Raw genomic sequence first — 23638 nt, 5'->3', positions numbered from 1 at the left:
TGTCATGGCGGTGGTCTCGTCCTTCTGAAACATCCGGGAAAGAGCATCAGGTTTGATGTTGCGAGATCCCGGGCGGTAGGAGAGCGTGAAATTGAAGCGCGTAAAGAACAGAGACCACCGCTGTTGACGGGAGTTCAGCCTCCTGGCTGTTTGGATATACTCCAGGTTCTTGTGGTCTGTCCACACTACGAATGGTTCCTTTGACCCCTCTAACCAGTGCCGCCATTCTTCAAGGGGCGAGCTTGACAGCCAACAGCTCGCGGTTCCCAATGTCGTAGTTGCATTCGGCAGGGGTTAGCCGACGGGAGTAGAAGGCACAGGGGTGCATCTTGCCATCCTCAGCTGCTCTTTGAGAAAGCACTGCACCCACTCCCACGTCCGAAGCATCTACCTCCACCACAAACTGCCTTGCTGCATCTGGCATCTGGAGGATGGGAGCAGAAGTGAAACATGTCTTGAGGATATTGAAGGCCTTATCAGCAGCTGATGTCCATTGGTACGGTTGTTTAGTGCTGGTTAGCGCCGTGAGGGGTGCAGCCACTGTGCTATAGTTTCTGATGAATCTCCTATAAAAGTTGGCAAAGCCCAGGAACTGTTGCAACTTCTTCCGAGACTCAGGAACTGGCCAGGAAGTGACAGCCGACACCTTCGTGAGATCCATCTGAATGCTGCCCTCGGTCACCACATACCCCAGGAATGAAACGGTCTTGGCATGGAACTCGCACTTCTCTGCCTTCACGAAAAGAGAGTTCTCCAGCAGGCGGCGCAGGACCAACCGGACGTGGTGCGTGTGTTCTGACAGAGTCCTTGAGAATATTAAAATATTGTCAAGGTACACAAATACGAACGTATTTAGCATGTCCCTGAGGATATCATTCACTAGGGCTTGAAAAACTGCTGGGGCATTGGTGAGGCCGAAGGGCATGACGAGATATTCATAGTGGCCGGTTGGTGTGTTGAACGCTGTCTTCCATTCGTCTCCCTCCCTCATCCGCACCAGATGGTAGGCATTGCGAAGGTCCAGCTTAGTGAATACAGTGGCTCCCTGCAGCAGTTCGAAGGCAGACGAAAGTAAGGGCAGTGGGTAGCGATTCTTAACCGTGATGTCGTTCAGACCCCGGTAATCTATGCATGGACGAAGAGAACCGTCCTTCTTGCCGACAAAGAAGAATCCCGCTCCCTGCGGGGAAGACGACGGTCTAATTATCCCGGAGGCAAGAGAGTCATTAATGTAGTCCTCCATGGCCTTTCTTTCCGGGGCTGACAGTGAATACAGACGACCCTTGGGAGGTGCTGTGCCAGGCAGGAGATCAATCGCGCAGTCATAGGGTCTGTGTGGGGGTAGAGATGTCGCCTTGGATTTGTTGAACACCTCTTTCAGGCTGTGGTAACAGGCCGGAACATTGGATATGTCGGAGGTAGCGCTAGATCCTTCCCGGTGAACGGGCAGGGTGGCCCCCTTAAACAGGTCTGGTGACAACTCCTTCCCCACTCACGGACTGTTCCTGTCTCCCAGTCGATGTGGGGGTTGTGCTGACGGAGCCACGGGTATCCAAGAATGAGTGGTTGGCCAGGTGAGTGTAGGAGGTGAAACTGGATGGACTCCTGGTGGTTTCCTGACAGCAGGATTGTCACAGGGGCGGAGATATGAGTGACAGTGCCAAGATGATGCCCATCCAGGGCTCGTGCAGGAATGGGTTGTGTCAGTTGATGATGGTTCACGCCCAGTTGCTGTGCAAGCTCAGGGTCCATGATGTTTGCTTCGGCTCCGGAATCCACAAGGGCGGCCAATGTATGAGTCTTGTCAGAAAGCTGAAGGCGGAGATGAAGCAGGGTCTTTCGGATGGAGGGAGACTGAAGGCTTGTTGAGCTCACCCGGATCTCCCCTACACCTGGTGAGCTGCGGCTTTTGCCGGACAAGTAGCGACACGGTGATTCTCGCCACCACAGTAGAGGCAAAGGTTGGAGCTTAGACGGCGCCGACGCTCCTCGGGAGTCAGAGAGGCACGGCCAATCTCCATGGGCTCAGGCTGATTGAGTTGGCTATGGGACTTGACAGGCAGGGGCTGGACAGAAGCGGTATCGACCCGAGTACGGATGGCAGGTTGACTGAGACGGCCCTTCTCCCTCCTCCGGGTCTGTATACGGCGGTCAATGCGAACGGCAAGGTCAATGGCGGCATCAAGCGTTGAGGGCGGGTCATGGGAAACAAGCTCGTCCTTGATATAGTCCGCCAGGCTATGGAGGAAGGCTTGCACCAGTGCCTCTGGGTTAAACGAGCTTTGACTGGCCAGGGTACGAAAGTCAATGGAGAAGTCTGCCACTGTCCGATTGCCCTGACGGATGGTGAGCAGAGCTTGTGACGCTTCGGCTGTTGGCGAGCCTAGGTCAAAGACCTTTAACATCTCCTCCTCAAAGGCACTGAAGGAGGCACAGGCTGGGGTTTGCCGGTCGAATTCCGCCGTTCCCCACAACCGAGCTCGACCGGTGAGATGTGTGATGACATACCCCACCTTGGCTCCCTCTGTTGAGAAAGTCCTGGGCTGTAGTGCAAACTGGATTCGGCAGCTGCTCAAGAATGGTCTTACTAGCTTCTGGTTGCCATCAAAACGTTCCGGGTTCCCAATCCTTGGTTCAGGAGCGTGGGGATCTGGTGGCAGCACTGCCGGGCCTGCAGCATTGGGACCTCCAGCGGAGGGATGAAGGAGTATCGGTGGTACAGGAACAAAAGGACCAGGGGGTGCAGGTGGAGTAGCCGGGCTTGAGAGTAGTTGCAGGGCTTGGGCTAGCTGTTGTTGCTGCAGTTGGAACTGTTGTTGCTGCTGGTTGAATAGCTGGAGAAGGGAAGCGATGTCGCCAGCCATCCGATTTATGTCTCCCTCAGAGCGTTCCAGTCGCTGTAGGGCAGTCCTCTCTGGCTCTTCCTCCATCGTGGTCAGGGAGTGCGCTGGGTCCATGATGGTCAGATCGTTCTGTCACGAACAGAAGAGGACCCAAGAGCGCAAGTTCAAATTCAGAGTTCTTTATTCAAGGTTACAGGCGGGAAGAGGAGTCCCAGGGGTGTCAGGGGTCTTTCAGGGTCCTCCTGTGGGTACCTGTGCTCGGGGGTCACCAAATGTCCGGGGGTGTCCAGTCCAAGTGCTTAGTGTGTGTGTTCCCCAGTGATGGAGCGGCGTATCGGGCTGAGGGTGGTGAAACGTCTGGGCACGCTCATCTGGTGGTCGGAGACCTGGGGGAACACACACACACAACAGCAAGATGAATGGCAGGCAGAAGTACAGATCAGGGCTGGGCAAATATCGTGGTGAGAGACAGAAGGCAGAAACGAGTTACCGGAGGGGCTGAAGATCGGAGAGTAGTCGAGGTCCAGAAGGCAGGTTGGGATAGACGGGGCAGTAGAACAAGGAGGCAGTCAAGAAAGGATCGGTATCACAAACAGGAGTCAGAGCGCAGACAGGCAGGTTACTGGTCCGGGTTTGAAGACGATCTGACAGGGCTTGGCTGAAAACCAGGGCTTGATATACTGGGAGAGGTAGTGGGGAAATGCAGTTCAGCTGGCAGAGTAATTAGAACAGAGTGAGGCAAGGTGAGGATGGTGAGTGGGAAATGCAGTGCAGCTGGCCAGGTAACAAGAGCAGAGCAGGGCAGGTGGAGCTAGTTAGGCTGAGTAGAGAGAGGGAGGTGAGCAGAGTGGAAGATAATTGAATGCAATTAATGTTGCTACCAGGGAGAGAGAGTGCTCATGACAGATTGGTTAGTAGAACATCAAAGGGACAAAACCTTGAACAATTCATTTTTATTTTTGGGCATAAAAGACTTGTTGGATAAATGTAACTAGTACAATCCCATCACAAATCACTAGCTTGAGCTTTCATTTGTTTTGTTGTCTAAAACAGTATAGCTAACAAATACACTTACAGTAGCATTGAAAACCCGTACACCATCTATTGCTTATGAAACAGTGTTTTGTGGAGAGATGTAATGAATTAAATGTGGACTCACCCACTACTCCAGAGGCACTGCACTTTGGCTGTGCTACCAGCCTTTCTGTACTCTCTGTAGTTGTAAAAAAAAAAAAAAAAAAGAAGACAAATGTCACTTTCCACCACTTTGGACAAAGTCATATTCATCATCATCCAAACTGCGTATCCCTCCTCCCCAGGTGCGGCGGCGTTGTCAGGGGCAGTGACTCACACGGTGTCGACAGCAGTCATCGTGTTTGAGCTGACGGGTCAGATCAGCCACATCCTGCCAGTAATGATAGCGGTGATCCTGGCTAACGCCGTAGCCCAGTCCCTCCAGCCCTCACTATACGACTCTATCATCAGGATCAAGAAACTACCCTACCTCCCTGAACTGGGCATGGGGCACCATGAGTGAGTCCGTCTGTCCATCTTTCCTTTGTTTACGTCTCTATCTCCCTTGCTGTCTGTTACTCCCTTTATTCTTTATTCTCTTATGCTTTCAACTGTCTTCAAGACTGACTCTCTCTTCTTAACATTATTTATTGTCCTCTATTCGTCTATCTCCTATTTCATTCTTACCTCTTCTTCTTCTGCTCTCTTCTCCTCCTCTCCTTCAGGAAGTATAACATCCGTGTGGAGGACATCATGGTTAGAGACGTACGTTACATCACTCTCTCCTCCTCCTACCGAGACGTACAGGAGGTCCTGATGACTGGACAGCTGAAAACACTGGCCCTGGTTGAGTCCACAGGTAAGGGTACGTGTGCAACTGCACATCTATAGTCAGCTATAAATCCAAGATGCATCCTTCCTCCATGACACCATGACACATGTCTCCCTCTCTACTGCTTCTCTTCTCTCCCGTGTCTTTCACTTCTTCCAGCTTTTTGTTTTGGTGTCCTATTCCATCTATTCCGTATTCTGCTTATTACTCTCCTTTACTGTTTCCTCTTTCTGTCCTCTCTTTTCTCCCCTATTCCCTGCACCCCTTTTCTCTTCCTCTTTCTCCTCTCCCTTATTCTCCTTTGCTCTTTTCTCTCCTATTTTGTCACTTTTCCTCTCTCTATCTTCCTATCACACTCTCCACCCTTCCCCTCTCTCCCTCCCTCCCTCCCTCTCTCTCTCTGTCCCTCAGACTCTATGATCCTGTTGGGTTCTATAGAGCGATGCCAGCTCCAGGCACTCCTGTCCCTCCAGCTGGGTCCATTGCGCAGGCTAGACCACCTCCGGAGGCATGCCCAGGACAACGGCACACACACACACACACTGGGCACACACACACACCTGACCAGCCTGGACACCATGGACAGTCCTCCCAGCCCACCCTGCACACACACACACTCCTACACCTCCAATACCAGCGCACGCCATGGGGTTCGCTTCCTGGTGAGTGTAGCAGAGGTGAGTCGGACTCACGCTCACGTGAGGAGGTAGCCCTGCCTGCGACTTAAAGTCACTGTTACCATCGAGGGTGGTGAGGGTGTTGGGTAGTTTGGGTAAAGTTTATTACACATAATGTGTGGATGTGTATTTGGATGGACAGATATTGGTTACAGTAAATGTGTGAGTGAAGTGTGTGTTTGTCAGGGTGTGTGTTAGGATAGGTGTGTGTGTAAGTACAGTAGGTGTGTGGGACTGGTTTGGTAGGGGACGTCTGTGAAGTTTGTCTAATGGGGTCTTACATTATGTGGGGCATCTTCAGTACTTCAGTATGCCTTCTACTGTCTACAGTACCTCTAACCACTGTATATTGTGTGTATATTGTCTGTATATTGTCTGTATATTGTGTGTCTCTATTTAGATCTCAACAGAGGAGTCCTCCTTCAGTGCAGCTGTGTCCAACTCTCAGCTGCCACTCAAGTCTGCTATGAAAACTGTCCCTAATATTCACAACACAGAAGCACCCAACAGCATACACACTCTCTCAATTAATAGAGACACGCCGACTCCCTCTCCTCTCTCAGGCTCTCAGCAGACTCTCTCCTGTGGTGACCCTGAGAGAGAGCTACTTGAGGTGAGTGTGTGTGTGTGTTTGTGTGCATGTGTCTGTGTGTGTGTGCGTGTGTACATGCATGTGTTTATGTTTATGTGTATATGCTTGTATCCTCATATGCCTCCTTCCTTTACTTCCACTCTGTTCTCAGAGAATCTTTAGTAACTTTAAGCCCCAGCGTTGCTGTAACATAACATTGCACCTCTCCTCCCTCTCCTTAGTAAGAGAAGCAAAACAAGCGTTCTGCGTTTTAGTAACATTGTTTTCATATTTATATCACCCATTATCCGTCTCCTCTCTCCTTATCAGCTGGTAAGCCCATTATAGAGTATAATGTTGCTGTAACGTTGTTTTTAGGTTGTGTTAACGTTGTGCTAACGTTGTGCTAACGTTGTGCTATGTTAATCCCTTCTCTCCCTGGCTTTAAGAGCCCGGCAGAGCCAGAAGCTCCTGAGAGCAGGGGGCCCAAACGAGTCAGGATCTCCATGATGGTGGTAAGACTGCCGCCCGCATTAGAGTCCGTTGCTAAGTAACTGTTGCCTAGCGACCTAGCATAGAGCAAGTGACCGACCAAAATCGTTTTGGGTACTTCTACCAACCCAAAATATACTGTGGCTGTGTAGAGGGAGAGAAATGAGAGGGAGAGAAGGAGAGAGGAAGGCAAAATTGACCAAACCTGAGTTAAGTCATTTTAGTGATTCAGCGGATTATTTCGCCAAAAAAAGCTCAATCAACAGTGACTCACAAAGCAAGCTGAGCAACAGCGTAGCTGCAGGGGCAGAAGCATGCACTTTTGATTGTGGTTATGTGTTTGGTATGTGTTGTTAGTCTTTCATGCTCATATGCAGTGGCGGTATGGATTCATTGTATATTTGTGTTTGTGTGTATGTGGGTGTAACCACTGTCTCTCTTTCTTTTCAGGAGTCCCCAGAAGTAGAGGATGACATGACCACAAACGAAGTAAGACTGAACTCTCTCATTGGTAAACTGGCGTGTCAGTCAAAAACAAAAAATGCAGTGACTGTTGTGAGAGCTTTATAGATGTTCTTTATTGGCTGAGTTTTTAATCCAATCCCACAGATAGCGGAGTGGGAGGAGCAACAGCTTGACGAGCCAGTGGATTTCAACAACTGCAAGATAGACCCCGCCCCTTTTCAGCTTGTGGAGCGGACATCTCTGCATAAGGTGTGCCATCATCAGTTCACCTGTCACTCAATCTACCTATCTCTTACCGATCTACCAAGCAACCCAACTGTTACGTCTTAGTTGTAAAGGTTTTTCTTGTGAGACTTGTGTTATCGTTGTTTCACTGCCAATGAAGGCAGACGTGAGCAGAGCATCTGCTAAATGACTCAAATCTAGAAATGTAACCAGACATCAGGTGTCAGACAATGGCTGAGTTCCATCTCTAAAAAATATGTTCTCTTCCCTCTGCCCTTGATGACTCCCCTTTGTTTGATGGGGTTGGTGACAGAAAGTTGATGACACACAGCTCCACTCGACAGGAGCCTTTCATTACAAATAGAAGTCTCTGCACTAGACTATGGCATTTTTGTAGTAGACAATTTGTTCTCAATGATGTTTTACCCCCTCTCTTTCATTCTCTCTCTCTCCATCCCCTCTCTCTCTCCAGACTCACACCATATTCTCCCTGCTTGGGCTGGACCATGCCTATGTGACCAGTACAGGACGGCTGGTGGGAGTGGTCTCCCTCAGGGAGGTGGGTGTTCCTGTGCATTAGAACCCTGATGTCACGGTCTTGTAGTTACTGTGTAGTTATTTGTATTTTCAACACTGATGTCATCATGCTATGATTGATTGAGTGCACTTCACCTCAAAATCACCACAAACACATTATTGATATGACATCACAGGAACACTTCCTCTTTACTTTGGCTGTGATTGTGTTAGAATATTGCCATCACCTCAGATCAGTCCTAATGACAATACTGTGCTTTATGAATCAGCAGCAATCAAGGCTAATCAATCTGCTCATTACAAAAGTTGATGCAGATTAAAGGTTGCCTTGGTAACAACCCAGTGCGCTTGGAGATCTAATCAAAAGCGTAATATGAATCACTACTCTGTGTATTCCAAAATTACTTCATAATGTTCAATTATATGTCTCTTGCTCTCTCTCGCTCGCTCTCTCTCTCTCTCCAATCTTCTTTCCATCCTCTCCCTATTTTATTCCTTTCCCTCTCCCTCCAATCTACCTCTCCTCTCTCTGTCTAACTCTAGCTGCGTAAGGCCATAGAGGGTTCAGTGACGGTGACAGGGGTGAAAGTTCGCCCCCCTCTGGCCAGTTTCCGTGACAGCGGCAACACCACCAGCATTTCCGAGGTGACAGAGCTACACAAGCTTTGGAACCGCCACAGAGGCCTCTCATTACCACGGGAACCCACCCCGCCCGACATGGAGGACCAATTGGACGTTACGCATGAGGAGACCCCTGTCCACTTCATACAGGACCAATCAGATATGGAGTTTGAAACCATCCCTGCTGACACTATTGACCCACCATCGGAATTGATTCTTCAGGAAAGCCTCTCAATAACAGAGGACCAAACAGAGGAGTTTATCTTAGAGTGCAGCCCTTCCCACACTGACGAATCAGAGCTGGCCTGTGATTTTGACCCCTCCCACCTCCCTGAGACTGACCAATTGGAGCCGGTGAAGGAACATGGAACCCCGCCCCATGGAACCACGCCCCAGAACATAGAGCAAATGGACCAATCAGAATTGCAGTGTAAGCGAAGTCCCACCCGCACTGAGGACCAATCGGAATGACCGAAGGGGTGACGGACAGTTAGGAGTTGCTTCATGGTTCGTTGAGGTTTCTACAACCTTAGAGGTCACTTTCACCTCAATCTTCAAGCTGGTCGTCTGTGTCCACAATGTATTGTGTGCGTGCGTGTGTGTTGGTGTAAATGAGCTTGTATTCCTGTGTGAGTGATAGAGTAACTGAGTGAATGTGACAACATGGTTCTGTGTTTAACAAAGTGTTTTGGTGTGTGCGTGTTTCAAAGTAAGTGTGTGTGTGACTTGGCGGAACCTTGCCCATGCACCCATCTGGTGCTGACACTTCGATTCTCAGTTTGATTATCAGAGGCAAACTACAATTTCCCCCTAAATATAGCTACAAATAACAGAGGAGAGAGAGAGAGAGCAAAGGAGAGAGAGAGAGAGAGAGCAAAGGAGAGAGAGAGAGAGAGAGAGAGAGAGAGCAAAGGAGAGAGAGAGAGAGAGAGAGAGAGAGAGAGAGAGAGAGAGAGAGAGAGAGCAAAGGAGAGAGAGAGAGAGAGCAAAGGAGAGAGAGAGAGAGAGAGAGAGAGAGAGCAAAGGAGAGAGAGAGAGAGAGCAAAGGAGAGAGAGAGAGAGAGAGAGAGAGAGAGAGAGAGAGAGAGCAAAGGAGAGAGAGAGAGAGAGCAAAGGAGAGAGAGAGAGAGAGAGAGAGAGAGAGAGAGAGAGAGAGAGAGAGCAAATGAGAGAGAGAGAGAGAGAGCAAAGGAGTGAGAGAGAGCAAAGGAGAGAGAGAGAGCAAAGGAGAGAGAGAGAGCAAAGGAGAGAGAGAGAGCAAAGGAGAGAGAGAGAGCAAAGGAGAGAGAGAGCAAAGGAGAGAGCAAAGGAGAGAGAGAGAGCAAAGGAGAGAGCAAAGGAGAGAGAGAGTGCAAAGGAGAGAGAGAGAGAGAGAGACAGAGAGCAAAGGAGAGAGAGAGAGAGCAAAGGAGAGAGAGAGAGAGCAAAGGAGAGAGAGAGAGAGAGAGAGAGAGAGCAAAGGAGAGAGAGAGAGAGAGAGAGAGCAAAGGAGAGAGAGAGAGAGAGAGAGCAAAAGAGAGAGAGAGAGAGAGAGAGAGCAAAGGAGAGAGAGAGAGAGAGAGCAAAGGAGAGAGAGAGAGAGCAAAGGAGAGAGAAAAGGAGAGAGAGAGAGAGCAAAGGAGAGAGAAAGAGAGAGCAAATGAGAGAGAGAGAGAGAGAGCAAAGGAGAGAGAGAGAGAGAGAGAGAGAGAGAGAGAGAGAGAGAGAGAGAGAGAGAGCAGGAGAGAGAGAGAGAGAGAGAGAGAGAGAGCAAAGGAGAGAGAGAGAGAGAGAGAGAGCAAAAGAGAGAGAGAGAGAGAGAGAGAGAGAGAGAGAGAGAGAAAAGGAGAGAGAGAGAGCAAAAGAGAAGGGAGGGTCCCACTTTAGATTAAGTGGCCTATAAAATCTACGTATTTACATGGTAGCTACATTCTAAAGTACATTCTGTAATTACAGTATAAGTGCATGTACAGTCATATCTGAGGTGGGACTTTAAAGTGCGACTGAAATGGGATATTAAGATAAAAACAATAAGTTACTAACCAAAGGCAGCTGCGAAAAGGCCAACACATTGACATCGCTCAGTCATAAAATGGCATCCCACAGGGTTAAGAGCATTTGTGAAGCACATTGTAATTAACATGCATTTAACTCAAAGTACATGTAGCCTTGTCTGGCATTAAGGTAGGAGGGCGGACGGATGTTAGAGAGAGAGTTTCTTGTCTTGTAACAGGGTGTTTTGGTCACAGTGCATTTTGTCTCTTACATTTCTTGAGATAGGATGTTATGTGAATAATCGTATCCTATCTACTGTACCGTGTTCAGCATGTTTCTGGAATGATTTGAGTGTTAATGACACATTACATTGCACAGAAAATGTTGGTTATGTGGAGAGAGACAACAGTGGAGCTTAGATTACATCACAGTTGTTGTGAGCTCACACACATATGCACATAGTCCTATAGTACACACACAAGGGCTCGATTCAATCCGTGGTGCTGACGATCCGCTTTGTAGCGTGATTGACATTTAAAGGCAATGTTCCCGCATTAGTGGAGACTGCATTCACGGTAAACGCTGGTACACTTCAACTGTGAAAGACGGAATCTAAAACAAAAATCCAGAAAATCACATTGTATGATTTTTAAGTAATTAATTTGCATTTTATTGCATGACATAAGTATTTGATACATCAGAAAAGCAGAGCTTAATATTTGGTACAGAAACCTTTGTTTGCAATTACAGAGATCATACGTTTCCTGTAGGTCTTGACCAGGTTTGCACACACTGCAGCAGGGATTTTGGCCCACTCCTCCATACAGACCTTCTCCAGATCCTTCAGGTTTCGGGGCTGTCGCTGGGCAATACAGACTTTCAGCTCCCTCCAAAGATTTTCTAATGGGTTCAGGTCTGGAGACTGGCTAGGCCACTCCAGGACCTTGAGATGCTTCTTACGGAGCCACTCCTTAGTTGCCCTGGCTGTGTGTTTCGGGTCGTTGTCATGCTGGAAGAACCAGCCACGACCCATCTTCAATGCTCTTACTGAGGGAAGGAGGTTGTTGGCCAAGATCTCGCGATACATGGCCCCATCCATCCTCCCCTCAATACGGTGCAGTCGTCCTGTCCCCTTTGCAGAAAAGCATCCCCAAAGAATGATGTTTCCACCTCCATGCTTCACGGTTGGGATGGTGTTCTTGGAGTTGTACTCATCCTTCTTCTTCCTCCAAACACGGCGAGTGAAGTTTAGACCAAAAAGCTCTATTTTTGTCTCATCAGAACACATGACCTTCTCCCATTCCTCCTCTGGATCATCCAGATGGTCATTGGCAAACTTCAGACGGGCCTGGACATGCGCTGGCTTGAGCAGGGGGACCTTGCATACGCTGCAGGATTTTAATCCATGATGGCGTAGTGTGTTACTAATGGTTTTCTTTGAGACTGTGGTCCCAGCTCTCTTCAGGTCATTGACCAGGTCCTGCCGTGTAGTTCTGGGCTGATCCCTCACCTTCCTCATGATCATTGATGCCCCACGAGGTGAGATCTTGCATGGAGCCCCAGACCGAGGGGGATTGACCGTCATCTTGAACTTCTTCCATTTTCGAATAATTGCGCCAACAGTTGTTGCCTTCTCACCAAGCTGCTTGCCTATTGTCCTGTAGCCCATCCCAGCCTTGTGCAGGTCTACAATTTCATCCCTGATGTCCTTACACAGCTCTCTGGTCTTGGCCATTGTGGAGAGGTTGGAGTCTGTTTGATTGAGTGTGTGGACAGGTGTCTTTTATACAGGTAACGAGTTCAAACAGGTGCAGTTAATACAGGTAATAACTGGAGAACAGGCGAGCTTCTTAATGAAAAACTAACAGGTCTGTGAGAGCCGGAATTCTTACTGGTTGGTAGGTGATCAAATACTTATGTCATGCAATAAAATGCAAATGTATTACTTAAAAATCATACAATGTGATTTTATGGATTTTTGTTTTAGATTCCGTCTTTCACAGTTGAAGTGTACCTATGATAAAAATTACAGACCTCTACATGCTTTGTAAGTAGGAAAACCTGCAAAATCGGCAGTGTATCAAATACTTGTTCTCCCCACTGTATGTCGTCTCAATTGGAAATGACCTTTACATTTCAATTGTGCTATACTGTGGATCTTCAGCGATACAGACTGAATCGAGCCCTAAGTAAATGAACACCATACACATTCATAAACCTAAACATGGAAAATGATATCCTAGAAAAGACACCACACACACACACACACACACACACCTACATTGAAAATTATTTATACAGCCTGCCTGGCCTCAAAACCAGTTTAGAAATACGTACTACCAACTTAGAAGCACAGTGATAACTCTCCAAGTCCACAGATGAGCAATAGAAGCCTCTATAGAGAACTGAAACAACTGTTGTAGAGAAAGTGTGTGACTGTTCTCCGTGGTCTCATTATAAAAATGAGTTCATCAAACGGATGTTATGTCATTTGTCACTTCAATAACTGCTCTTAGCTCCATTGACAGATTTGAGCCATTATATATTTCAATTCTATGTAAAACCATGCCAAACAACTACAATTTAATGGTTCATTTTCGGCTGTAAAATGTCAGTTGTGCAATCATTTATTTTTGTCTTACTTTTGTATACACATAGAATGTGAAGTAGTGCTCGCCATACAAGATGTAATGTAAAATGAGTCTAATGTAGAGAGTGTATAAGGTAATTAACAGCGCATCTAGTTAAGCAATAAATCTGTAGTTTCTCCCTTTATATGGCTCCGGCCTGTATATGCTTTGTAAATATGAAAATACGTTATGACGGAAATCTACGCATTGTACATAGGAGAATATGCATTTGAGATCAACAGCCATTGTTATTTTTCAGAGAACATACTAATTGTTTTTTGTACATTAAATTTCAACAAAACTTTGAGATGTAAATCTATTTTTCAAAACTTGTTGTTTATTCTGTGTGTGTGGGGGGGTGGTTTCTTTCCCTTCTTATCTCATATCAGAGATGGGTAAAATGATCAAACGGTGAAAATCTATTAAAAAAAATTATGTTTTATTCATCCAGGACAAACCCCATTACTTGACTTCACATCATGGCCCTGGGAAAACACTACAATAAAAATCCATAGAAAATCTATGAAATAACAACATAAAACCTTTCCGTTTGAACAACACAATACTCGGGAATGGAGTTTCAACTCTCAAATACAGCATAACATGAAAGAAATGGAAGTGTGTGAAAAAGAAGAAGAGACAAAGAGAAAAACAAGTGCAGGGAGAGACGAGCTGAGAAAAGAAAGGAAGGAAGGATTGGAGGAAGGAAATAAAAAAAGAAGGAAGGAAGGAAGGAAGGAAGGAAGGATGGAAGATGGGTAAAGGCTAGCCATCACTAAGTTACATATCTAAGAGTCAACAGACTATCCAAGGGGTACACCTACAAGATGAAAAAACACATAACATCAAATGCTCTCTCTTTTCTTCTCCTCCACCTCCTACTCTTCCTCATCGAATGACGCCACTCCTGACGAGCCTCTGTCGGAGAAGAAGCTTCTCTGGCTCTGGCAGGAGTGCCACTCTCTACCTTCCTGAAACACACTCCCCTCTTCACCCCCCTCTTCCGCTTCCTCCTCTCCAAGAGACTCAGAGTGAGAGGTTGAATAGCAGGAGTCAAACCTACTGCTTCTGATTCTCGGCCTCCAGTCAGGCTTGTGGACGATACAGACACCCCCGCCGGCCTCTAGCAGTGGTACAGGCTGATCCTCACCATCCACTAGTTCCCCCTCTCTGGGGAAAGGGCTAGCCCGGTCACTCTCTAGAGTAGGCTGGTCGTTTTGCTGTGGAGCCGGGTCATTCTGAGATGTGGGCCTATCACAGTGCAGGCTATTGCTGCTAGAGCCCACAGGACTGGTTGAGCTGATAGAGGGCGGAACTTTAATGCTGTCAATCTCAGCCTGGAATGGCACTCGAGGCTTGTGATTGGACGTTGCAGTGTCTGAGGGAGGAGCAAAGAGTCAGAACACCTGGAGATGGATGAGAAGAGAGAGATGGAGGGATGAGAAGAGGACGAGTGACGGACAGGGAAGGAAAGAAAGAAGAGAGAGGGATATTGGGGCATAGCACCGAGTCTAGGGGCTCTATTCAATCTGTAAAACTGATGCGTTACAGATTCCGCAATATAAATGTAAAGTTAATTTCCGATTAAGCCGAAATATGCAGTGTTTACCGTGAATGCAGTCTCCACTAAAGCGTGAACATTGCTTTTAAATTTAAATCACGCTGTAACGCTGAATTTCCACGATGCGGATTGAAAGCCTTAGGTGGCAATGATGATCAAAACACCCATGATGAGATGCATGACACAGATATTGGGTGTACTTCTGTGCAAAGTGGGTGTATGTGTTTACCTGAGCTCTGGGTAGAGAGTGTGAGTGTGTTTCTGTTGTTCTGGAGGAACTCTTCATCAGCTTCTTCCTCATCGTCATCCACAGAAGCCCAGGCTTTCAGCTTTGCCTCAGCGATAGCAAACTGCTCTGCAACTCCTGGAAATGGACACACACACAAAAAAATAATTGGGGACACAGACAGACAGAGAGTTGTCTCAGAAATACAGTTGAAGTCAGAAGTTTACATATACTTAGGTTGGAGTCATTAAAACTTGTTTTTCAACCACTCCACACATTTCTTGTTAACAAACTATAGTTTTGGCAAGTCAGTTAGGACATCTACTTTGTGCATGACACAAGTAATTTTTCCAACAATTGTTTACAGACAGATTATTTCACTTATAATTCACTGTATCACAATTCCAGTGGGTCAGAAGTTTACATACACTAAGTTGACTGTGCCTTTAAACAGCTTGGAAAATTCCAGAAAATGATGTCATGGTTTTAGAAGCTTCTGATAGGCTAATTGACATCATTTGAGTCAATTGGAGGTGTACCTGTGGATGTATTTCAAGGCCTACCTTCAAACTCAGTGCCTCTTTGCTTGACATCATGGGAAAATCAAAAGAAATCAGCCAAGACCTCAGAAATAAAATTGTAGACCTCCACAAGTCAGGTTCATCCTTGGGAGCAATTTCCAAACGGCTGAAGGTACCATGTTCATCTGTACAAACAATAGTACGCAAGTATAAACACCATGGGACCACGCAGCTGTCATACCGCTCAGGAAGGAGATGCGTTCTGTCTCCTAGAGATGAACGTACTTTGGTGCGAAAAGTGCAAATAAATCCCAGAACAACAGCAAAGGACCTTGTGAAGATGCTGGAGGAAACAGGTACAAAAGTATCTATATCCACAGTAAAATGAGTCCTATATCGACATAACCTGAAAGGCTGCTCAGCAAGGAAGAACCCACTGCTCCAAAACCGCCATAAAAAAGCCAGACTACAGTTTGCAACTGCACATGGGGACAAAGATCGTACTTTTTGGAGAAATGTCCTCTGGTCTGATGAAACAAAAATAGAACTGTTTGGCCATAATGACCATCGTTATGTTTGGAGGAAAAAGGGGGTAGCTTGCAAGCCGAAGAACACCATCCCAAACGTGAAGCACGGGGGTGGCAGCATCATGCTGTGGGGGTGCTATGCTGCAGGAGGGACTGGTGCACTTCCCAAAATAGATGGCATCATGAGGAATCTCAAGACATCAGTCAGGAAGTTAAAGCTTGGTCGCAAATGGGTCTTCCAAATGGACAATGACCCCAAGCATACTTCCAAAGTTGTGGCAAAATGGCTTAAGGACAACAAAGTCAAGGTATTGGAGTGGCCATCACAAAGCCCTGACCTCAATCCTATAGAACATTTGTGGGCAGAACTGAAAAAGCGTGTGTGAGCAAGGAGGCCTCCAAACCTGACTCAGTTACACCAGCTCTGTCAGGAGGAATGGGCCAATATTCACCCAACGTATTGTGGGAAGCTTGTGGAAGGTTTCCCAAAATGTTTGACACAAGTTAAACAATTTAAAGGCAATGCTACCAAATACTAATATATTGTATGTAAACTTCTGACCCACTGGGAATGCAATGAAAGAAATTAATGTTGAAATAAATAATTCTCTCTACTATTATTCTGACATTTCACATTCTTAAAATAAAGTGGTGATCCTACCTGACCTAAGACAGGGAATTTTTACTGGGATTAAATGTCAGGAATGTATTTGGCTAAGGTGTATGTAAACTTCTGACTTCAACTGTAGTTAGAAAGTGAACATGAGAGAGGCTGTATCCCCATGGGGACACTAGGGGACAGTGAAGTGACAGTTGGAGGAGAGTCTCTAATTGGCTACCATCTGTTGGGCTCTCATAGGACAGGCCGTCATCACGTAGGTGACGCAGGAGGGGCACAGATCTGAGCTGAGACATATGAAGGGGTTAGAGAAGAGCTGTGGGACAGGTGTAGGGATGAAAGAGGGGGTCAGGACTACACACATACAAGTATGTACGAACGTACGCACACATATTGATCCAATTTACCCAAAAATTGTCAGCATGGACGTCATATGCTAATGACTGAAATCCACAGAGTAAAGTACCGTACAGAGGACATATTCCTGATACGATCCTATCTGAGCCATTGATTAAACACCATTGATTGCAGAATTAGTTGAATAATAGAAACAGAAGGTGTATACGTCCTCTTGAAAAATAAACTAAAAGAGATAAGATGAGATAAGATACATTAAAATATATTAAAAGAGGACAACATTCGATTGTTTTAAATTGGTGTGTATCACCTGACAGTGGCTCTACTTTACTGGCTGAGTTGGTGGAGGGACACGCACCTGCAGCGAAGCGCGCCTCCTGTTCTCCCTCAGTGAGGTGGCAGTAGGACTTGAAGTGTGTGTGGAGAGGGTCCGTGGGGGAGTCTGTGGATTTGGGCCAACCCTTCCACTCTATGAGGTGGGCGACCCTGCCACCCTGCAGGGACGTGGGCTTGGTGACATGGTCCTTCATCGCCTGGGATATGCCTGGAGAGAGAGAAGTAGGAGGCCTGGGTTAAAGAGAGTGTGTGACCTCTAAAAATGATGGGTCCTGAATCCTATGTATATGGGCTCGATTCAATCTGTATCGCTGAAGATCAGCACTATAGAGCGATTGAAATGTAAAGGTAATTTCCGATTGAGCCGACATATGCAGCCTTTACCGTGAATGCAGTCTCCGCTAAAGAGGGAACATTGCCTTTAAATTTCCATGGTGCTGTAGTAAAGGTCTTCAGCGCTACGGATTGAATCGAGCCCTAAGTGGACGCATGATTTGTATGTGTGAGATGAAAGTGAATCAGTGTGTGTGTGTGTTTGTGTGTGTATATCTGTCTGTCTTTCTGTCTCTTACCATTTAAGGAGGATCTGGCCAGAGCAGCAATCTCCTGGATGCTTACTGCCTTTCTTCTGTCTGAAGCTTTTCTTGATTTGGGGATCATTTCAGCTTCTAAAAATGTTACCTGGAAAGAAAAGCAGTCATTCTCAGTATGTCACTTACACCACAGCACTTGAGTGTTTTCTATATTAATGTTGTAGGTCAGGGATGGGGTGGGGTCCACAAAACATCTGAACTCATCATGTTGGGCAGCAGGGGCTCGCGATTCTGCATACCCACCCACATCCATATCCCCACCTTGTGAGCAAAACATTTCAGCATCTCCTCTCTTGACAGCGAAGAGAAAAAAATGGACGTTTTAGAGCTAATTTCCTGCAATGCTACACATTTTACAATGGGGTGTAGAGAAAATGTTGCAGTTTTAAAGCAAGAATGCTGCAAATCTACACATTTTGCCATTTGTCTTTGGAAGATTTGGAAATGTTTTAACTAATTTCATGCAATTCTACACATTTTGCCATGGGGCGGCAAGAAATGTTAGCAGTTTTTAATATGATATCAGAGTGAGAGTGACTAACAAAATCAACCGGGGCCAGGTTGGTAATTCAACCATGATTACTACAAGTTTAGATAGCTGGCAGCTAGACTAGCTTACCAAATGTTAGCTGGCATGGGCTAATTAAGTGAATGACAGTGACTGATGTAACAAGAGAAAAGCTGCTGATGCACAACCACATTTTGAAATTGCACCTTGTGCATTCTACTCTTCTAACTCTCAACAGTAAGTTGTGATCCTCCTGACTGAGTTCCTAAAAAATATGTATATATATATACAGTACCAGTCCAAAGTTTGGACACACCTACTCATTCCATGGTTTTTCTTTATTTTTACTATTTTCTACATTGTAGAATAATAGTGAAGACATCAAAACTATGAAATAACACATATGGAATCATGTAGTAACCAAAGAAGTGTTAAACAAATCAAAATATATTTTATATTTGAGATTCTTCAAATAGCCACCCTTTGCCTCGATGACAGCTTTGCACACTCTTGGCATTCTCTCAACCAGCTTCATGAGGTAGTCACCTGGAATGCATTTCAATTAACAGGTGTGCCTTGTTAAAAGTTAATTTGTGGAATTTCTTAATGCGTTTGAGCCAATCAGTTGTGTTGTGACAAGGTAGGGGTGGTATACAGAAGATAGCCCTATTTGGTAAAAGACCAAGTCCATATTATTGGCAAGAACTGCTCAAATAAGCAAAGAGAAATTACAGTCCATCATTATTTTAAGACATGAAGGTCAGTCAATTCGGAAAATGTCAAGAACTTTGAAAGTTTCTTCAAGTGCAGTCGCAAAAACCATCAAGCGCTATGATGAAACTGGCTCTCATGAGGACCGCCACAGGAAAGGAAGACCCAGAGTTACTTCTGCTACAGAGGATAAGTTCATTAGAGTTACCAGCCTCAGAAATTGCAGCCCAAATAAATGCTTCACAGAGTTCAAGTAACAGACACATCTCAACATCAACTGTTCAGAGGAGACTGCGTGAATCAGGCCTTCATGGTTGAATTACTGCAAAGAAACCACTACTAAAGGACACCAATAATAAGAAGAGACTTGTTTGGGCCAAGAAACACAAGCAATGGACATTCGACCGGTGGAAATCTGTCTTATGGTCTGATGGTTGGTTCCAACCGCAGTGTCTATGTGAGAAGTAGAGTAGTTGAACGGATGATTGCCGCATGTGTGGTTCCCACCGTGAAGCATGGAGGACGAGGTGTGATGGTGTGGGGGTGCTTTGCTGGTGACACTGTCTGTGATTTATTTAGAATTCAAGGCACACTTAACCAGCATGGCTACCACAACATTCTGCAGCGATACGCCATCCCATCTGGTTTGCGCTTAATGGGACTATCATTTGGTTTTCAACAGGACAATAACCCAACACACTTCCAAGCTGTGTAAGGGCTATTTGACCAAGAGGAGAGTGATGGAGTGCTGCATCAGATGACCTGGCCTCCACAATCACTCAACCTCAACCCAACTGAGATGGTTTGGGATGAGTGCTCAGCATATGTGGGAACTCCTTCAAGACTGTTGGAAAAGCATTCCAGGTGAAGCTGGTTGAGATAATGCCAAGAGTGTGCAAAGCTGTCATAAAGGCAAAGGGTGGCTATTTGAAGAATCTCACATATAAAATATATTTTGATTTGTTTAAAAAAAAATTGGTTACTACATGATTCCATATGTGTTATTTCATAGTTTTGATGTCTTCACTATTATTCTACAATGTAGAAAATAGTTTAAAAAATTAAGAAAAACCCTGGAATGAGTAGGTGTGTCCAAACTTTTGACTGGTACTGTATATATATTGTCTTTGGAAATGTATCCATGGGCCTACAAAAGATTGGACGGGGCCGCCAGTTGCCCATCCCTGTTGCAGGCTATTGGACTCAAATGTTCCTCAGAGCCCAATAAGACATCATGAAATCGATTATTTTATGAAGCAGCGGACAATGGCGCGTCACGCGAGTGTGAATGGCGAAAAGACGAGAGACAATCCCGTGTGCTTTTCAGCACCTGGACAGCGACCGCTCCCCAGAGCGTGTGATGGCGCAGGAGTTCCATGACTTTGCACTAACCATTTAAAACAGTTAAAATAAATTTACATATTGCCTCTGCGATAGTGTATTTTAAAAGCCAGCAGTAGGCTATGCACGTTGTTGCGTGTTGTAAGAAAGTAGGGTCCATCATAATTTGTGGTCAATTAACAATAACACCTATGAAAACACGTTGCCTTTTTCCCTGAAGGAACCATGGAATCGTTGGTGCGAAGTCTGCATAGGATGATTACACCCTACCTCCTCTCGTTTTCGTCCATCTCTTTCTCCTCCACGAAAAGTCAACCACATCTTGGGCATGAAGAGACGACGTATCACCGCCGAACAAGACAACGCATTAATCAACCCCACAGCTCTATAAGTTTTAACGCTGCTAATGACTATACTGCCGCGACAGATGCCAAAGCCACGGTAAGCCGGTGAAACCGTTTGGCTCAAATGGTTAAACTGAGGGAGTCCACGAGACCGGATAAACATTTGTCCCGAAGCAAGCTCAATAGGTTACTGCTGTGTGAGCAGCTCGAGACCCCCTATCTGCTCACCCTGCTGTGAAAGGCCCTGCTGTGAAATAGAGATGCATGTGTGCGTCTGGAGTCAGTGGGTCAGCGATTTTTGCCTCCTTTATTTATACTTCAGTAACAAAAGTTCTTATTTGGTGCACAGTCCAATACACAAGAGGGCTCTGGTCTACCCAAGTGTATAATTCTTTGGCCCTCTAGGTGCAATAGGTTGAAAATGAGACAAGGTCACCGACAATGATGATGAGCTTTATTGACCCTGGGGGACAAAGAAGACCTATCATGAACGAGACTTTAGGAATTGGCTGGAATTCAGTCGGCCCTAAAGTAGGCTACACGTGCTTGACATGACCACGCTAATACCATACATTCCTAAGCAGATTTGTGCTTAAACCTCTAACAGAAAAGCTGCCACTATTGAGACCATGGAATGCACAGATGCACTGTATAATGACATTCATGCTGATGATATGTGGGTCAAATGCAAAGTGGACCAAGACCACCATGACCATGTTTATGTTTTTGGATGTCTCTCTCTCTGCCTGTGTGTGTGTGTGTGTGTGTGTGTGTGTGTGTGTGTGTGTGTGTGTGTGTGTGGTGGTTTGGTTTTACTATCCTTGTGGGAACCAGGAGCCCTCATAGTAAAACAAGGACAATTCGGACAAGTGGGGCCATTTCGCAGGTTTAGGGTTAGAATTAAGGTTATGGGTAGGGTTAGGGGTTAGGAGTTAGGTTTAGTTTTAGGGTTGGAGTTAGGGATTTGGGGTTAAGGTTTGTGGTTAGGGAAAATAGGATTTTGAATGTGAAAAAAGGCTTTTGTCCCCACAGGGATAGTAAAACAAAAGTGTGTGTTTGTGTGTACACGTTTTACTATACTTGTGAGTACCAGAAGTCCTCACAAGAATAGTAAACCAATTAAAATTCCTATAAGTGAGGACATTTTTGCCAGTTCTCACTTGTAAAAAAGCTATTTTAGTTAGTGTTGAATTAGGGTTACAATTAGGGTTAGGGGTTAAGTTTAGGGTTAGGGAAAATAGGATTTTGAATGGCAGTCAATTATTGGTCCTCAAAAAGTCCTTACAAGTATAGTGTGTGTGTGTGTGTGTGTGTGTGTGTGTGTGTGTGTGTGTGTATTGGGCCTATAGAATGAGAGCAAAACATACACCATAGTCTAATAGCCTATTGGCCTATATAGAGCGTAAATATAGAACCTTAAGCCAAAAGGATGGAGCATTTAAACAAATAACGCAATAGAACAACATACATGGCTGTCCTTGTTGATAGGCAACATCACCACTCTATAAAGGGGATTACATGTATTCTTGGATAAACATGAGCCTAGCCATATGGTCGACTTGGCATAGAGTGAGCAGCAGGGAAAGACGGCTATATGTGACTTCCCACTCGCCTATTCAGCACCCACGTGTCTTTTCAGCACCAGGACAGCTCCAGTGAAAATCCACTCCTTTGAGCATCATGACCAGAGTACAAAAGCAAATGTGTTTGACATGAATGACAATGAGTGTATATATATTACACAGTCACACAGCCTGGGTTTAGGCCTAGACTCAATGTAGGCTAATTCCATCCATGCTATTGCTTTCTTGGGTTTGATCGTCCTAATGGCCCTATTGCCTTATATAATCAAGCAGGTAAGTAATTGAGAACACATTCTCTTTTACAATAACGACCTATTGTGTGGTAGGCCTACAACCCACATTTATATAGCCCAATAGGTAATATGTCATTTGTTCTGTTGTGTTTGGAAATCATACTAGCAAACACGGTCATTATAATATGGAATAGGGGATCGATAGGCTATATAGGGCATATGGGCTACTTTTCTCTTTCACACCGCGAGGTGTGTTTAACCTACAGTAGGCCTACCAGAGAAAGGGATAAGCATGCTGTCTCTGAGTAGGATTGATTTACTGTGAGGCCCCTGCCAGATACGTGCCTGTTCACCGGTGACGTGACATGGCCGTTAACAAAGAATGAGACCGACAGCGGACATCATACTGTGATTGATGGCACGGTAATTGCCAGGAGAAATAAATAACACCGGTGCTGGTGTCTGTGTACACAGTGCGGCTCGAGCAGAGGATGCAGCATGTCTCCAAGCAACGGGAAACAACATCTGCATATCAATGACCCTGACTCGTTACCGAGACTGCCGCATTGTAATAAAAAGCCAATTAAAAGGGATAGCAAGTATATCGATCGGTAAACAAAATACGACTTTATATAGGGAATAAAGGCATACCAGTAAATGTCGGTCACACACATTAGCACCTACCTGTAAACCGTTTGGAGGTGGCGGCACCGTCGAGCGTTGCACATGATCACAATGAGCTTGTCTCAAATCCCATTAACAGATGCTACCGTTGTGCCCCGTGTTGTTTCCCACCCCCCCCACCCCACCCCCGTATTTTTATAACTTTCTTGTCTTGTAGCCTAGTACAAAACGCCCTGCTTTCACGCTTCAAGCCTCGGGTTGTCGCCCGTAGATATGGGCTGCTATAGCCCTACCTATATGCGCTCTGTCCAAATTGTTGGCACGCGTCATCAGCGAAAGGCTGTGTCATAACCAAATCTGTCCTCCTCCATCCAATTCTCTTCCCCCCTTTGATAACATGTTGCGAAATGTTTTTTGCCTACTATTACTGGTCTGTTGTCTGTCAATGTAGGCTACGTAGTTGATATCATCTAATTGGTCACAAAAATTAGCACTAATTATAGGCTATCACTTTTATAACCAACAAACCTGTAAACCTGATGGTTAATTAATGAAGACATCCCTTCACCAGGACCCTAATGATCACAGAGGGGTACCAAATCATATATAACATTTTCTTTGTCACATGTACCTAATATAACAAGTCGTGGTCAAAAGTTTTGAGAATGTCACA

At 45.7% G+C, this 23638-nt stretch overlaps 2 protein-coding genes across 6 annotated transcripts in view; one reads left to right on the top strand and one right to left on the bottom strand.

The window, feature by feature from the left end:
• Nucleotides 1-9159, top strand: part of LOC121535143 (chloride channel protein 2-like) — an 80983-nt gene extending 71824 nt beyond the window's left edge. The window contains exons 16-24 of one of the 3 annotated variants that reach the window (XM_045206274.1): nt 4163-4376; nt 4583-4716; nt 5101-5351; nt 5767-5979; nt 6387-6452; nt 6880-6918; nt 7039-7143; nt 7592-7678; nt 8200-9159. In XM_045206274.1, coding sequence (XP_045062209.1) covers nt 4163-4376; nt 4583-4716; nt 5101-5351; nt 5767-5979; nt 6387-6452; nt 6880-6918; nt 7039-7143; nt 7592-7678; nt 8200-8748 — 1658 coding nt within the window. In that variant the 3' untranslated portion in view covers nt 8749-9159. Of the gene's footprint in view, nt 1-4162; nt 4377-4582; nt 4717-5100; nt 5367-5766; nt 5980-6386; nt 6453-6879; nt 6919-7038; nt 7144-7591; nt 7679-8199 lie in introns of all 3 variants that reach the window. The other 2 variants (XM_041841901.1, XM_045206275.1) reach the window with 2 other exon arrangements.
• A 4144-nt stretch (nt 9160-13303) lies between these two features.
• Nucleotides 13304-23136, bottom strand: LOC121535142 (protein FAM131A). 3 transcript variants are annotated; one of them, XM_041841899.2, is made up of 5 exons: nt 23026-23136; nt 17601-17709; nt 17051-17236; nt 14672-14806; nt 13304-14259 (listed from the first exon to the last, which is right to left on the bottom strand). In XM_041841899.2, exons 2-5 carry the CDS (start codon nt 17686-17688, stop codon nt 13760-13762), a joined length of 909 nt encoding a protein of 302 aa, XP_041697833.2. In that variant the 5' UTR covers nt 17689-17709; nt 23026-23136; the 3' UTR covers nt 13304-13759. The 3 variants fall into 3 exon arrangements, with proteins under 3 accessions (XP_041697833.2, XP_041697832.2, XP_041697834.1); XM_041841898.2 differs by lacking the exon at nt 23026-23136 and adding an exon at nt 20452-20600; XM_041841900.1 differs by lacking the exon at nt 23026-23136 and adding an exon at nt 20452-20615 and having other exon boundaries at nt 14120-14287.
• Nucleotides 23137-23638: the final 502 nt, after the last annotated feature.

This window comes from Coregonus clupeaformis, chromosome 21, assembly GCF_020615455.1.
Source record: "Coregonus clupeaformis isolate EN_2021a chromosome 21, ASM2061545v1, whole genome shotgun sequence".
In the NCBI taxonomy this organism is placed as follows: domain Eukaryota; kingdom Metazoa; phylum Chordata; class Actinopteri; order Salmoniformes; family Salmonidae; genus Coregonus; species Coregonus clupeaformis.
This window is presented reverse-complemented; position numbering and strand designations above follow the sequence as displayed.